General features: G+C 40.7%; 2 protein-coding genes across 2 annotated transcripts; one reads left to right on the forward strand and one right to left on the reverse strand.

Annotated features, from left to right (window-relative positions):
* The first annotated feature begins 1948 nt into the window (after window positions 1-1948).
* LOC138605319 (proline-rich protein 36) lies at window positions 1949-10863 on the forward strand. The gene is made up of 5 exons (XM_069677481.1): window positions 1949-2142; window positions 4308-4402; window positions 6796-6886; window positions 7386-9378; window positions 9476-10863. The coding sequence occupies exons 1-5, from the start codon at window positions 2064-2066 to the stop codon at window positions 9570-9572; spliced, it is 2355 nt and encodes a 784-aa protein (XP_069533582.1). The 5' UTR covers window positions 1949-2063; the 3' UTR covers window positions 9573-10863.
* Window positions 10864-11495: 632 nt separating this feature from the next.
* Window positions 11496-15323, reverse strand: wdr77 (WD repeat domain 77). The gene is made up of 10 exons (XM_069678484.1): window positions 14852-15323; window positions 14312-14497; window positions 14077-14218; window positions 13869-13918; window positions 13237-13307; window positions 12941-12998; window positions 12392-12463; window positions 12205-12313; window positions 12056-12124; window positions 11496-11969 (listed from the first exon to the last, which is right to left on the reverse strand). Exons 1-10 carry the CDS (start codon window positions 14958-14960, stop codon window positions 11825-11827), a joined length of 1011 nt encoding a protein of 336 aa, XP_069534585.1. The 5' UTR covers window positions 14961-15323; the 3' UTR covers window positions 11496-11824.
* Between the last annotated feature and the right edge of the window lie 819 nt (window positions 15324-16142).

Below are 16142 nucleotides of genomic sequence, written 5' to 3' on the forward strand. Positions count from 1 at the left end.
AAAAAGCTATGCAATAATAGAAAAAGGCCCCTTCTTTAATTTACTTTATTTATAAAAGTCTATAAAATATTTAACTGTGGGTATTTGTCATCCTACATTAAAGTCCTATATCATCTTTGTTTATTGTAATATTCAGTCATCTGTAAATAAACACACACAGCTGTGAGGATGTGAGAAAACAAGGATCTGTCTTTGGCTCACATGCGCGGAGGCTGAGTGCGGCTGTAGGGTCGCTGTCAGAGCTCAGGCCACTCGGAGATTTACAGGATTGTTGATCCTCTTGAGCCGAGGCTGTCCATCATCACCTTTATAATTATCTTCCTTATACAAGCCACATGCTCCCCCATCCTCAGGTCAAATACACCATGGAGGCAGGTCATACCTTCACCATGGCACAGGTTTATGATATAAAAAAGGGACGATAACAGAAATGTAATGTCGAATCTATAATAAATGAATACCTGAGTAAATAAAGGATAAAATCATCAGAATTATTTAAACTATGTTATAATATAATAATAAAATCCTCATTTGTCTGGCTCTATTATGTGTTTTTCTGACCAGATGTTGTTCAAGTTCAACAGTCCAGGCTGAGGGCAAAGGTCAATCCGGCTTTTACTGTTTCACCTGCAACACTGTGTAAACTCCCTCTCACTATCAGCTCAACGTAATCTCTCTGCTCTCTGTCAAAAAGCACAAAGACTTTTAATTTATTTTGTTCTCTCTATTGTGTTTAATGTCTCCATGTTTGACTTTTTCCTATAGTTTTTTTGTACCTGCAAATCACCCAGTAATGTAAATCATCCATCCTTTATCTACACCGCTTATCCTGTTCAGGGTCTCAGGGGGCTGGAGCCTATCTCAGCTGTCAGTGGGGGGCGAGAGGCGGGGTACACCCTGGACTGATCGCCAGTCAATCACAGGGCTGACACACAAAGACAGACAACCCTTCATGCTCACGTTCACACCTTCTGGGAATTTTAGAGTCACCTATGAACCTAACCAGCATGTCTTTAGTCTGTGAGAGGAAGCCAGAGCACCTGGAGGGAACCCACGCATGCACGAGGAGAACATGTAAACTCCACACAGAAACATTTGAGTACTATCAGCCAAATGTACTTAAAGTATCACAAGTAAATGTATTCACTTTGCACAATGGGCCCAGTTGTTTAATATATCAAAAATGCATCATATTCTAGACACTCATCACAAAATATTGGAAGTATAACTGTCTGATAAACAGTGTGGAGAAAACATTTATACTTTCCTTTAAAAGTACTAGAAGAAAATATTCACCAGTAAGTTATATTGATAGCTTAAGTAAACATACTTTTATTTGCTTTTAGACTTGATCACTTGATAATTCTGGGTTGTATTTAGTATATAAATGATAATGAAGTGTTTCTGTTCCAGAATTTCCCCTCTGGGGATCAATAAAGTATTATATGTTGTGCTTTTGATCAGGATGGTTCAGGTTTTATTACATATTTATAACCATATGGGGAAAAACAGCTTATTTCCTGCACACTATTTCCTGTTGGAGCCAAAACAAAGGTCCACGTTGCTATTTATCAAGGTGCTGTAAAAGTGAAACGTTCCTGAACGTTTTTATGATGGGTATAAACCAAATACACCTGGTGTGTTCACTGTCAGTCAGGTAAACACAGTACACTGAGGTGTATAGGTGGTTATAACTCCGATAAGATGAACAGAAAAGGTCAAGTTAGCAAGCATTAATAAAGTGAATGGATTAAAGAGAGGAGCAGCTCGTCAGGTAAACGCAGGTGAGATTTGTGCTGGAATGTGGCCGGAAAGGAGAGCCGAGGCCTCACCTGTTGGGAGTGTATATAAAAACAGGGAGGCTCAGTGAAAGGGGAGGAGGCGGGGTTTGCTCCATTTTCTCTGTCAGTCCTGAAAAGTTTGCACCAAATCACAGGAGTCAGGTTTACCTGCTGCGCTGCACCTGTCGCTCACCTGCTGCTTTCCCTTGGATTTACCTGTCGATCAGAAATGCGTCAATAATCCAGCCTCGTCGTAGCTACACGTAAAGTAATCAATCGACCATGAAGAGGGGACCGCTGCACATTTTTGGTCGAAAGAACCACTCACTTTTCGACACCAATGTCAAAATGAAAGACATGGGTGAGTACACTGCTAACTGGCTAAAATACATTTACGTACATTACGTTTTATATAAACGATATACTGAAGGAAAACACGACCTTTGGAACTCGGTGTGGGCTTGGAGTAAGGTTTTCTTGCTCTCATGTGTATGTAGACCTACGACTGTTAAAAATCCTACATCTCAGCTGTCATGTTCTGATGGACTCGTAGCAGCAGGTGCCATCAAGTGAACGTGATTCATCAATGACAAACCTGTTTGCTGAAAAATGATTGATTATTTTTCCTTCATGGTTAAATGTGAAAGACTCTGCATGTCTGACTTCTGAACGACCTCTCCTGTCAACCACAAAGTGTGTTCACTGTGCGTAGTTTTGTGTTGCCTTGACAGTGTTATAAGGTAGCTTGACAGGCATGTCTAGAAACAGCAGATCAAATTCCCTGTTATTGGAGTTGTGTCTAAAATAGCTGCTTATCTTGACAGTTCTGACCTGTTTGGACACAGGTTGAGTGAAGCTTAAGTTAGCTTTAATCTCAGATAAACAACAAAATGACAGCTAGCTGTGAGTTTGGCATCACCTTAAATTATTACAGATGTAATATCCTGAAGAAAATAAGACGAATATGATGATGTGATAAAATCAGAGATCAGAGACCTTCATATCAATATTATAAGTATAAGAACACAGGATAACAGCACATTTACCACTACAACTGAGTGAACTCCATCTGCCAAGGAAGACTAGGAGATGTTGTTAAAAGCTGTAGAAAGAGTCAGTAAAGTAATAAAGTGTAAGAAGAAAGTGTGAAATACTAACCATTCAATCACTCACCTTTTCACCCCCTTTAAACAGTTAAATAATAAAAGTATATTGTTAAAATATGAAGTACCTATTAGGACTAGGAAAATATCTTTATGGAATAATATGAGGCTAACACAAATCCCAGACAAATTTCCTTTGGTATAATTTTACAGATGAATGGTCCAGCTCTACGGGACTTTAGTTCCATTTGATCAAAGGAGCAGGAAACGAGAGCAAATGCCATGCAAAGCTGTAACCTGATCAAGGACATTTGTCTATTTAAATCAGCCTGGTGCACAATAGGGAAACCAATGATTTGGTTGGACTGGTTTACACCACAGCCGAATCTACCCAGTTTATCTCTCAGTTGTATTTCGACACCATCATATATTTGGTCTGAAGTGCACCATAATTACTTACTTAAAAAACACTTAACTTTCCTTGTTGATAATTTCATTTCATTCGGTTGCTTTAGAGGTCTGACAGCACACGCAGACTAAGAGCCTCTCAGTGACACGTTTCTTTCATCAGTCACTTATTGGACAAACAAGACGACAGACACGGGAACGAACAGCAAAGGAATGTACGACTTCTAAATATCTTTTCTCCAGCCGACCACAGTGACCTCTGATATGATCAATTAGCTTAGCAGAAAGGATTTTCAGCTGTCCCGGTCTTTGATTGTTTGTACTTATACGTCATAAATGGATTTATGGATAAGTTTTATCCCCCTGTTTTTGTCTCCTTTTTGGACACACCTTTCCCAGTTTGCCTTTGTTTAGTTTAGTTTTGCATTTGATTAGAACTGAACACAAATGTGCTCATTTATCACCTCAACCAACATTTTTGAATTATACAAATATCTCTTTGCCCTTTCAAAATACAGGATATTTTCTGCTGCTATAGAAACACTCAAATATATAAATCAATCAGTTAAAAATTAATTTAAAAACTTTTAGTGGATGTGATTCTGGTTCTTTTGAAGCGAGCGATGAATATTCAGTATACTGCATATGTACATGTAAGTTACATAACGTGATAATCTTCAGTTGCCACCAAAACTAAGCTTTCACTGCATCACAATGGTGTAAAATAAATAAAGATTAGTGTCGTCTGTTCAGTCGACCATTCAGCTGTCAACAACAGACCTACCTGTAACAGCACATGGGATCACACAGGAGACTAATAGATTGAGTGGCGACTACAAAGAGGCCTCTTTGGTGCATACAGTATCTCATTACCTGTACAATGATGATGTACTAATCTGCACCTCAGAGAATTACAATGCACAGTGGGACACAGTGCAGTTATTAAAGGGTGAAATGTGCTGACAAATTAACTGAAACTTTACTGCCAGGGTATTAAAATCTTTTGTTTCCTCAGACGCGAGGGACGTGGAGCTGGTGCTGGAGTCATCAGCGATCCCCGAGTCAGGAACAGCCAGCGTGCGGGCCAGACCGACAGTCAAGCATCACACTGTGAGTCCCTCAGTAAAGCTTCACAGCGCAAACTCTGTAGATATTTATGTTTATAACTCAAGTTTGGAGAAAAATAAGATACGCGTAGGAACGGTCCCCACCCTTTCATTATGCATTACTTCATCCTGAACTCTGTATCTGCAGCGCTGCGTAGGTGCTAATTAACTGATAAAGGACAGTGTTTGACTGGATGAGTGTGTTTGAATCTGGGTCAGCTTTAACAGGCACAGGGCATGTGTGAAAAACTAGGCCCATGTCTGTTTATGCATGTGACGTGTTTGTGAATCAGCATTGAATGGCTTCAGTTACGTTTGGAGATTTTTGTGTCTCTTTGGTAAAACTTCATTCTTTGATCACTTTCCATTCTAAGGATTTTAATTTAGTCTAACATGGGAGTGAAAACACTATGAAGATGCTCTAACTCACAATCTACCATCTAAGTGCATTACGTACCATAATGTAGGACAATATGCTAAATTGGCAAATTACCATAACATAAGAGCAAGTCATGAATAGTAAAGTGCTGTTAGTGTTTGCTTTTCATTTATCGCACCAGACGTGTTTTCAGTTTGAAAGGAACTCACAAAGGTCAGTCAGTGATTCTACCTGTCAAAGACGGCCATGTTTGGTGCCAGTGTATTGATAGTGTATCACCATGTGCATCCACTTAAGTGCTGTAGTTGCAGTGCAGAGGGAAAATATTGAAGCTTATACATCACTAAATTCTGACATCAACAATTACAAGTATATTTGACATAATCGTAAAGACACACGATACAATAACCCAATTTTACGCAGGATTAAACCGGTGATTTCCGACCTATTTGGCTTCGGGTAATGTACAGTTTAACACTCAGGGAGGCCGTTTGGCATCTTAAGCCAATTTGCTTTAGATAATCAAAGCACTTTTGGGGATAATACTTTTGTAGAATTGTGAATGCAACACTTTCACTTGTAGGGGAGTAGTTTCATGTTGTGTCATTGGTATTTTTTAGTAAAACATCCCCACACGTCTTCTGCCATTCTGCTCATATCCCTATACTGTAGTGTCAAACTCCTTACATTCAAGTTGTTCCTTTACTATTAGCACTACACACGCAGTCGGCTCGTCTACCCGGCCTCCCATTATATTGTCATGGTACAGATATAAATAAAGAGCTCGTTTCTGCTCTGGTTCACACACCTCAGTGTTTGGGAGTGTTTTGTGAATGCGTCTGTGGCATGCGCTGGCCGTGGCACACCCAGCAGCACATGGGCAGGACAGCTCAGACTGCTGCGACAGATTGAAAGTGAGTCATAGAGAAGGGAACAAACACATGAATCAAACTGGATTTGACGCCATTTCACTGACACGCCCTCGGCCTGTGGTGCAGCGAACATACCATTCCAAGAAGCTACATTAGTGTCCTGTGATTATTAGCAAAACGGAGTACAGTCACTCAAGGCGTGATTTCAGGCTGATGTCCAAAGTATTTTAATCTCACTAGTCTTTCTTTCTAACCTGTAGCTGCGTGAAACTGAGACGTATTTACTGTTTTGGGATGTTAAATGATGATTTGAGCAGATGTTTTACAATTAAAGAAGCATTTAAAGGGCTGTAAGCAGTATACTAGATCATTACCAGCCTAATTACTCATCTAAGTGAAGCTGGTGTGTGCTTTATTGCATGAGCAGATAACTTACAGGACAACTACAGGACAACAATGTAAAGAGGCACAGCAGTGAAAATATGTCGTGTGTTGCCGGAATTATTATTTTTTGCCGTTTGAAGGGTTCATACCCTGTCAGATCTCATGGTCTTCTGTTGTGTCAACACAGTCCGTGTTTATTTTTGGTGGTGTGCGGGCCTTGAAGAGGGCAGCAAATCTCTTCCTGTCTGTCTCCTTTTTCAAAACACACGGTAACTACGTGACAGCTTGTGATTCTCCCGGCCGGGCCCATTTAAACACTAGAAACAATGTGATGAATAATAGGTGTATCCTCTGATTCACCAAGTGCTGCTCATGAGTGAAGAATGCGAAAGTGCTGTATATAAAAATGTTGCGTTCGATACATCCAGCTCCTGTATTTCAAAAAAACAAACACTTCGGAAGTAGACATGATCAACTTATGTATTTCAAATAAGGTATTTTGGGACTGATCATGAGGTTCCTCAAGGTACCAAAACTTGTGCACTAGTTTTTTTGATGCTTAATGTTATTGATGGTAACAACATAAAAAGTTCCAGCCCTACCAAGTTGTTTCAAGTAATGTTGAGAGCTGCTAAACTCTTTTCAGCAGGATGTATAGTTCATCTCATGTTTACCAATGTTCTTGAACCAAACTTTGTTCTTATGTCTCAGATGTTGATATATTAACAGCCCAATGTTTGTTTCCCCCCCCCCCCCCCACAGTCCTCACATGACAGCTTTCAAGGGTTTGCTGTCCCAACACCCAAAGTCCCCCTCCTTCCCCCAGTCAATGGTCCAAAGATCAACGGTTCAGGTGAGCATCGAGCTACCTCAAATATGTACTTAAGCATGGCAAATTCCATTATTTACATGGCGAAGGACCCAGACCATTTGTGGTGCCTTCAGTCAGACACAGTTGATGGATCACAGCAATCTGTCTCCATAAAGGGTTGAAAATTCAGGGCAGGTAAATGTTTGTCCTGGCAATTGCTCAAGAACCCTCCTGAATCTTTTCAAGCAGCCAGACCAAATGGACAGACTATTTGCTGAATGGGAGTGTTTGAATTTATAGGACGTGGATCTCTCTAACCTCGAAATCTGGATCCATCTAAAACCTTTAGAATCCATTTCAGCATAATATTTTAAGGATTCATTATGGGACATCTATTATGTATTGTGAACATGATATTGATGATGACACCATTGATAACATTCACCACACAGGTCTTTATACTTTTACACAGTTAAACATTGTGAGCGCTCCTCATTAACAGTTTACAACCGCACTGAACTTTTCTTCTTCTGTTTCATAGTTGGTGGAGATCAGCTGTCCAATGGATCACTCATCTCTGGGCCTGACCTTGCGGAGGAGGATATATTTGTTCCTCCTCATCCATCTATGGCACCTCCACCCCCACCAGGAACTTCTATCCTTCCACCAGGGACATTTATCCCTCCACCAGACTTCATGGGTGACCTGAGCACTCTAGACTTGGCAACCCTTCAACCTTCTTCCATGCCTGCCCCAAACCCCACTTCACTGGCACCTTCCAGGGAGGAGGAAGATTTAACCTTCTTAAAACCACCACCAATGGCTCCTCCAAAGCCTCCATCTACTTGCTCAAGCGGATCTGCATCATCCGTACCAATTTCTAGTCCACCATTGGCCCAAGTACCTAATCATCCAAGATTTGCTCCCCCACAGCCCCCTGCTGAAAGGCAAAACAAGTCTCTTAAGACACCTCCGACGAAACCTGTTAGACTGTCTTCTATCTCCAACTTTGACTCCCCACCACAGAATCCTGCCCCACCTCCCCCCGTGCAGACACCAACATTGTCAACTTTCAATCCCCAACACACGGCAAAGCTTTACAATGTTCCCACAACCTCACTTCTCAAAAGCTATGAGGAACCTGACACAAGACCCAAGCAGAAGTTACTCCTGGAAGATTCTGAGCCTGTCAAAACTGCTCCAGCGCCTGTCCAGGTGGATGGCAAAGCCCCTAAAGTGGCAACACCGCCCAAACCAGTTTCTAAAGATGTACAGGAACTGAAGGACAGCTTAAAAATCACTCAAACACCTCAAGCTACCCTGCCTGTGCCAAACAAGGAAGCGAAAGCAGCGACAGTTTCAGCACCTCAAATAGAGAAACCTCTCCGTAACTCTCGTCAGACATCGCCACAGCTTCAGAAAGACAGCAGTGCTTCGGTGAATACAGAGCCCAACAAGGACAAAATACAAGTCTCTCCAAATCAAAGTCACAAGTTCAGCCCGTTACTAGATCGGAAACTACGCAACCTTAAGAGTAGCGAAAGCAACGGGGCACGAGAGGGACATGCAGCTTCCCCGTTGGCTCTTTTAATGGCGGCAAAAAAAAGAGAAAAACACAGAACTAATTCTCTGTCACGAGAAAACAGTGCCAAGAAGGATGAACAGCCAAGTACAAGCGTTCACCCGAGCAACTCCATTCCCAATTCCGTTATCAGCACTCCAAGGTCCAGTTCATCCTCTTCTCTGGCATCTCAAGAAAGAGTTCAGGAAAGTCCAAAGTCTGTGAGTCCTGCGGAACATGCACAAACAATTCAGACTCCAGAAAAATCAAGCAGCCCTGCGTTGGTCAAGGGCCAGATGCCATCTAGTAGTCCAGGTCTCAGTCGAACGGCTGGATCCCCAAGTGTGACCAACTTAGTTGCGCGGAAACAAAACACAGATCAAAGCCTCTCAAAGTCTCAATCTCCACAGCCAGAGGATCTAAGTGTACCATTTCTCCCTCCACCGCCAGAGTTTGATGATTTTGATGATATTGTCGGGCCACCTCCTTCCATCCCTCCACCTGACCCTCCCAGGAAAGTGGCACCACCACCAACTTTGACCCCTCTCCCTCCATTTCAGGCTCCATCCCCTCCTCCTCCTCCAAAACCAAAACCCCCAGCACCTCCAAAACTCCCACCTCCTAACATCGATATCAAACCAAAGCTGCAAGTCCCGACTAAACCCAAGGTGGTTCCTAACCAACTCCCATCCAATCTTTCGGCCAGTCAAGCCACACTCTTGAGCATCTTACAAAAGAAGATGGCGGAAATGGACCACAAAATGACGTCTGTGAAGGAGGCAGAGTCGAGTTCCGACGACTGGGGCTCCCCCTTGTCTGATGAGGACAATAAGGTCCCTGTCGTCCCGAAAGCCACACGACAGATCAAGAATACCCCTGTGGTGAACAAACCACCAGCCTTGGACATGCGGGAGCTGGAGGGTAAAGTGGTCAAGAAATATCAGGAGAACTCGTCAGTGAAAAGTCCCACCAGGTAAGACTTCAAAACCATCACCACTACTTTTCCAACTGATAAACCCATATTTGGATACAGTGCCCACTCATAATCATGAATATGTTCTTCTTTTCAGCAACGGAGTGCAGTCAAAACATCAGTACGGTATGACCTTTACAGTCCGGCCTGGAACCAAAAACCCTATAACTCTTTTCGGTCAAGGGGAGCCCTAATGAGATGGACGCTATTTAGTTTAGAACACAGTGCATGTATTGGATTTGATAATTTTGCATCAAAATGAATTGGTGAAATGAGTTGCACAAATGTGGTTGGCAAATATGTTACAGATGATAACAATGTTCAGCTCTGGATTATGTAGTCTGGATATATTTCTCAAACTCTGGAGATCACGCTCATCCCTGTCAGGTTTCCGTTTTAATATTTTATTTTTAAAAGTAAACAAGACGTTTTTGTTTTTTTTGCTGCTAGTGTTCATTCAGTGTAAATGTTTATGTTGCCTTTTTAACCAAAGCTTTTAATTAGTCTCAATGCCAAAAGGGAAACATTTATAATGTACGCAGATAAATAATAATAATCTATTAATCAAATATTGTATGCTTAAGTTATTCATTGCCGTGAGTGTACGCTGAGTGAAAATCAATATAGGATATATCTCGTAGGATGTTGAGTCAGTCAACAGATTTATCTCTAATCTTGATTGTAAAATAAAATCATAATGTAGAATGTAATAACTGCGGTTCATGCTGTAATTTCATACTGTTACATGTTTATTTTGTGGGTCCAATTGGAACAAAGCAAACTGTCATTTTACACAAGTGTAAGGATGTGTTTATATCTCAGTGGGATTTCATATTTATTGATCTTGGAAATGTTTTGCCATCTGTACAAAAGTTATTCCTATGCAGTTAAAATGTATATCAATGTAGCTACACATATCTTTTTGTATTAGATTAATAAGGAACTTTGCAATTGTAAAATGTAGTTAGAAAGGCAAGAAAGTTTGAAAGCAGAGCTGTTTATTCACGCCATAAGTTGTCCAACAACTCCCTAACTGGTAAATAAAACAAAGCATTGATTGCATGTTTGTGGAAATGTTCTTGAGTGTTTATGTGCACAGTAACAAGCATTTGTGTTGGTGTAAAGATGAGCAAACACAGTACAAATAGAGTTCACATGCTTTGGATATCCATATGAAAAAGAGCTTAAAATTGCATGACAGTTGCGTTATAGTTTAGGACCTTTGTTAAATTAAGCCTCTTACTATACTATCCTCAAGAGTACCGCAACTGCTGATGAAGTCAAACGTCAGTTTGTAGATTGAACGGGGCTTTGTAGCTCACATTAATACATTTAAAAAGTCTGTATGTTGGCTCAGAATTTAAGGGTCAATATACCGAAGGGTAGTTACATATGATGTAGGCAATCAATGGTCCTGAACTCATGCGGGACATGAAACTGCTCCTTTAATGATATTGGTTATTCAATTTGGACTAACCTGCCACACTTGATGTTAATAAACAATATTTCATCATTGTTGGCCTGATTGTTGTTGTCTAACTGTTTTAATGCTTTGCCTTATTATACAAACACTTCATTTAGTTTATATATGTATTTAGAAAATGGAACAATGTAGATAAATTACCATCCAACAGGTTAATGCTCCTGAGTAAGCTGAAGAGCTGAATTGGCGGTCCTTGAAAATGCTAACCTGCAACAAGCATTAATAAGGTAACGTCTATGATAGTGTTTACAAAACAATGTACTGGTGTCATGTGGTAATGATTACAGTCCAGTTAAGTCCAGTCTACAGCGTCAGACCAGAGATTAGTAATGACACCATAGCTGCCACTGACTGTGTGAATCACACATGTAATCTTGTTAACTTCTGAGCCGACCGCCCACACTGGACTCACATAACACACTACCCTCTTTTGAACCAGGAGTGGGTTAATGGGGTCTTCGTCAGTCACACGGTTGTATCGATACACAGAATATGGCCTTAGAATTTACATTCATAAACTCAATGAGCGACTCTTCTCATCCCCGGTAATTTAAACAGTTTCCTCCTAAAGTCTGACGACAGTAGAAGTGAGATTTCAGAGAACACAAAGAAATGTCCAAAATGTTCTTGTTATCACAACATCAAGTTACCTTTAATGTGAAATGATGAAATACAAATTGGGTTGCCTTAAGTCTCATTACACATGGAAGTGATTTACAGTATGAAAGAAGCGGATGGATAATGCATCATAGAGTAGAGTAGTTATGCACCAAGGCCAGGATATGGAGAACAAAAGTCCAACTATTGTGTACATATCTTGGTTACTAAATGACAATGAAACACAATCCATATTTCTTGTTAACATACTTTTTGATACGAATGGACACCCCTCAAAAATAGGGGGGACAGTAGTAATTTTTAAACCGTGCTCGCTCATCTTAGGTGTGTGCGCATCTGATGGGTCTAAGAGGAGTTGGGAGCTCCAGCAGCCGGACCCACCGTGTGGTGAAGCACAAGGTGATCCCAGCCTATAGTTGTGAGAGTGTTGGAGCCACCGTGGAGCCAGCACACACCTTTGACAAAGTCCTGATGTCTCCGATCTCTATGCCTACAAAGAACAAAAAAAAAAGGAAACATAATAAGTATAGGTATTTTGGTACATAGTGTTTTTAAGTGTGAAGTGCGAAGACTCACATTTCTTGCAGATCAGAGTTCAGAACAGCGAGGGAACAATCGTCACCTATGGAGGCGAGCAATGGAGCACTAGGATGGAAAAAAAGAAGTTAAAATGTTCCTAGCGGAGCGATGTAATAACTAATGACGCTATGCAGGGATTTGTTTACCTGTGTGTAGAGAAGGCAAGTCCAGTAACTCTGCGCCTGTGGACTTTCTCCACCCGGGCTGGCTCTGTTCCCAGGAAATCCTTCACTGTCACTCTGCCCAGCTCATCACCTGAGGCACAATGTTCACAATCAAACACAAAGAACCTGCAGATTTAATGTCAATCACTGATCTGCTGCTGGGCCTTACCGAAAGCAATGGTGCTTCTGTGGTGAGGGTGCCAAGCTACAGTGGTGGGGGAGCAGCTGGGGGACTCGACATCTGAGACAAAAACAGAAGAATAGATCAATATCGGCTGATGAAAAAGGATTGTGTCTTGAGATGAGTATCATTAAATTAGCTAGACAGGCTGGCATCAACAATCACACGATCAGACTTGTTAAACCAGCCAAACAAACAACCACTACATAGCTGTTTATAAGTATGCCTGTCAGTTACATTTATTTCTAACTGGAGGTGATGTGGGACCAAGCGTGGGACTGCAGATGGTTTCAGTTTTTCTCTATGGAGATGTCCTAACCTGCCCCGTGTGTTATCAAACAGGCTAAACGACGCACACTTGCAATTAAATTGGAGATGGAGAAATGACAAAAAAATTATCTCATCCTCGACTAGTGTCGTTGCCTTTCTATAATAGTTTGCTCGCTCAGTCTATGTTGGAAAAGGTTTGGTACAAATCACCGCTGTGGCAAAATCAAATCCAGCACTGTCAACAACCTGGTTAAACCTGCTGCTCACCTATTCTAGTGGCTGGTTTGTTTGGCTTCCTTCTGTCCCACATCAGCACACGGCCATCCTGAGAGATGGAGGATAAAATCAGGTTAAGTTTGAATGAATACGAGGAATGTTTCACAGTTATGCGACTGATTTTCTACAACTGAACCATCGGTATTACTGCTTACAGTTTCTTGGGTTAAAACACAAAGACATCCTGATTACACATAAGCACATTTATGCAGCTCGGTGTTATTTGTATGATAATATTCATCAGCTATTTTATGATGTTCACAAAAATGCATTGATCAGCATCTTACTTCACTACAGGAGAGGAAGAGAGACTCGTCTGTAGGACTGCAGGCGACACAACTGATGGGCTGTGTGTGCGCTAAAGAGAGAAAAAGTTACGTCACATATTCAACTTTGCTTTTTACCATCTTTATTTATTTTCTTTCTATTGACGTACAAACCACATTTTAATAGGGTTAGCCATTTAGTCTTGAGCACTGTCCTCACTTTGTGTATCATGTTTACCAAGTTGGTCTTGTGCTGTTGATTGTGTGTGTAAAAGGAGGCCAACTCACTCGGGTACAAATAAAGTAACCAAACCTAACATCATGTATTTTTCCAGTGACACCACTTACCATGCAATCACAGTTTGTAAATCAGGAGAAAACATGAAGTGTATATTGTAACTATGGATTATGGAACGCCCTTGTCAAGCCCCTGGGGTTTTTAAACAGAGGTCACATGAATAAAGGGATTTGATGTTGTGATTTACAAAGAGGGATTTATCTCCCACTTATAAAAAAAACAAAAAAACAAAAGACTTTGTGACAAATATAGAACCAATTAAATTTGAATATTTGCTGAATACGTTCGATTAGTTATAAAATAATCTCTTCTACTATATTAATATTATATGAGTAGTTTAGAGATTTTCCCTTACCACTGTAGGTAGTGACAACTGTCTCCTGACTGAGATCCCAGATCTTAATTCTGCAGGGAACAAGTGCAAGAAAATACAATGTGATGAACACTGGGTGAAAAGGGTCAAAATCACACAGCCAAAATTCAAAGCATCAAACAACCAAGATGCTTTGTTCTGCACTGAGACTTTAGCCAACTATGTGTAATCATGTAAAATAGGCTCTAACCGGCAGTCCATGCTGCCAGTGACAGCACTGTTTGCTCCTGTAACTGGGCTCACTGTGGTGACAATGTGGTCATGCTCATGTTTGGTAAAGCGATTCACCAGCAGACGCTCATCCTCTGCCAGTTCCCAGAGCTCCAAAGCACCTGCATGAGGAAAAAGTCAAACAAAATCCAGTTTAACATTCAAGTCCAATTCATTCAATATGTATTCATAACTGCTGTGAATCTGCTTCTTACCAGAGTCTGATGCCACCACAACACCCTTTTCTGACACCCATTTGACATCTGTGACTCCAGCCTCAGTCTGCACACCAGCTTTGCACTGTTCCTCATTTGGGGCCTGTGCAGGGTCGCTGTAGACCCAAACAGACCCCTGCCAACTCCTGCCAGTGAGGCTGGAGGCACCTAGCAGCAGGGTGCCATCTGTGAAGACAGCCAGTAGGATTAAAAACACATGAAAAAACCTACTGCTACCTTGATAGAAAGCCACTCTTCAATTCGGCAAACATCGAATCTACGGAGAAAATATAATTCAAACGGCCAAATGTAATTTGTTTGACATGTTTGATTGATATTTAGCCACCTGCAACACAATACAGAATCCAGCTGGGGAGCTGAATATGTGCCCACTTCTCATGTACCAAAACCTTTATAAAACTTTGGCGGAATGTTGCAACAAGACGACCCTCGGACACCAGAAAAGATGTAAAAATAAAAACCAATAACAAATCTTAACCACGTGTTTTTAACCTTAAGCTAGCTTGCCTTCTTACATACCTGCTCTGTATTGCGCCGAGCACAGATGTTTCTCCATGCACGCTGGAGCATTGGGGGGTATGTTCCACCGGTTTTCCTTGATCATGCTAGTATCCACAGCACTTTTCATTAAGATAACGCACTCGTATATGTGGTTGCAGCTATGACTTTCTAATCGACTTTAGCGCGATTTCTTAGTTAGCTAGCTAACGTTAAAGTTAAAGTTACTCTATGCTTGCAGAGACACCACCGTTATCGTCTTTGGTTTATGTGAGATGCATTAAGACTTATCGTGTCCCGAGTTCCGTGGGAAATGTATAATATGCAATCTTACAAGAGTTGTCGTTTCAAGAATGAATGGACAAGTGAACTGCAACACATGGGACCAGCGAAAACTCACTTCCGGGTCTCTTCTTCTTCGTCGAATCGAACCCTTCTTCTTCGTTTACGGCAGTTGGAGTCCATAATGTAGAATTACTGCCCTCTTCGTTTATTTGGCGATTATCTTTTTTGATTAGAATCTTTCGTAACCAAATTCATCCGACACACTTTAGCAACAGTTACTGAAAATAATTCAAAATGGATAATCTTCATCTCCAAGGCATCTAGACATAAGATGACAAAAATAATTAAATGAAATACAATAAAACTAAATATTATATAATACAAATACATAAAATTGAAGCATGTCACAGGATGAAAAATACTACATATAAAATAACTTATTTTCATAGGGTTCATTAGCTTCCTAAAATGATTAAAAATCGGCTCACTGAAAGTTTGTCTCCCGACCAGCAATCCCGTTACTCACCAAAAAGAAACATATTCCGCCCAACAACATTACGCCATATAGATTTGATGTTACTGTATTAATTTTCACAAAGTTTACATGGACCCGGCCAACGTAAAATCCCTTCCAGACCTTCTTCTGAAAAAAAATTGAGCAAATTTTCTACACCTAAACTTTTCAGGATAAGTTTAGCAAAATATGTTAACTGTTAATTTTTGCACAAAAACTTAAAGGGAAAAACTGATTTTAATCAGTAACTTTCAAACACTCCAAAATAACTTATCAGGAATTCAAAGGAATTTAAATAAAAAAGATGGCTGTAGTGGCGACTGTCTGTTCACATCATAGTCTACATGGAAATCAGCATTAGTTTTTATTGAGCCAGCAGGGATAAGCATACATTATCAATCATTTTCACAAATTATTCATTTTTGGAAAAATGACTCATTGACGTAGCTGGAGTCATGGTTTTAAGGAGGCAAGGCTGCTGAAGTAGTTTTGTTGGCTGAAACAATAAGATTT

The sequence above is a fragment of the Semicossyphus pulcher genome, unplaced genomic scaffold (assembly GCF_022749685.1).
Source record: "Semicossyphus pulcher isolate SPU_LCO1_2020_fin unplaced genomic scaffold, fSemPul1.0.p SCAF_3, whole genome shotgun sequence".
Taxonomy (NCBI): Eukaryota; Metazoa; Chordata; class Actinopteri; order Labriformes; family Labridae; genus Semicossyphus; species Semicossyphus pulcher.

Bases quoted from the DNA above. Each gene is read 5' to 3' on its own strand.
- LOC138605319 (XM_069677481.1), top strand. From the start codon at position 2,064: ATGAAGAGGGGACCGCTGCACATTTTTGGTCGAAAGAACCACTCACTT. The intron at 4,403-6,795 runs GTGAGTCCCTCA...CCCCCCCCACAG, and splicing joins CGACAGTCAAGCATCACACT to TCCTCACATGACAGCTTTCA. The intron at 6,887-7,385 runs GTGAGCATCGAG...TCTGTTTCATAG, and splicing joins TCCAAAGATCAACGGTTCAG to TTGGTGGAGATCAGCTGTCC.
- wdr77 (XM_069678484.1), bottom strand. From the start codon at position 14,960: ATGAAAAGTGCTGTGGATACTAGCATGATCAAGGAAAACCGGTGGAAC. The intron at 14,219-14,311 runs GTAAGAAGCAGA...TTCCTCATGCAG, and splicing joins TGTGGTGGCATCAGACTCTG to GTGCTTTGGAGCTCTGGGAA. The intron at 12,314-12,391 runs GTAAGGCCCAGC...ATTGTGCCTCAG, and splicing joins CAGAAGCACCATTGCTTTCG to GTGATGAGCTGGGCAGAGTG.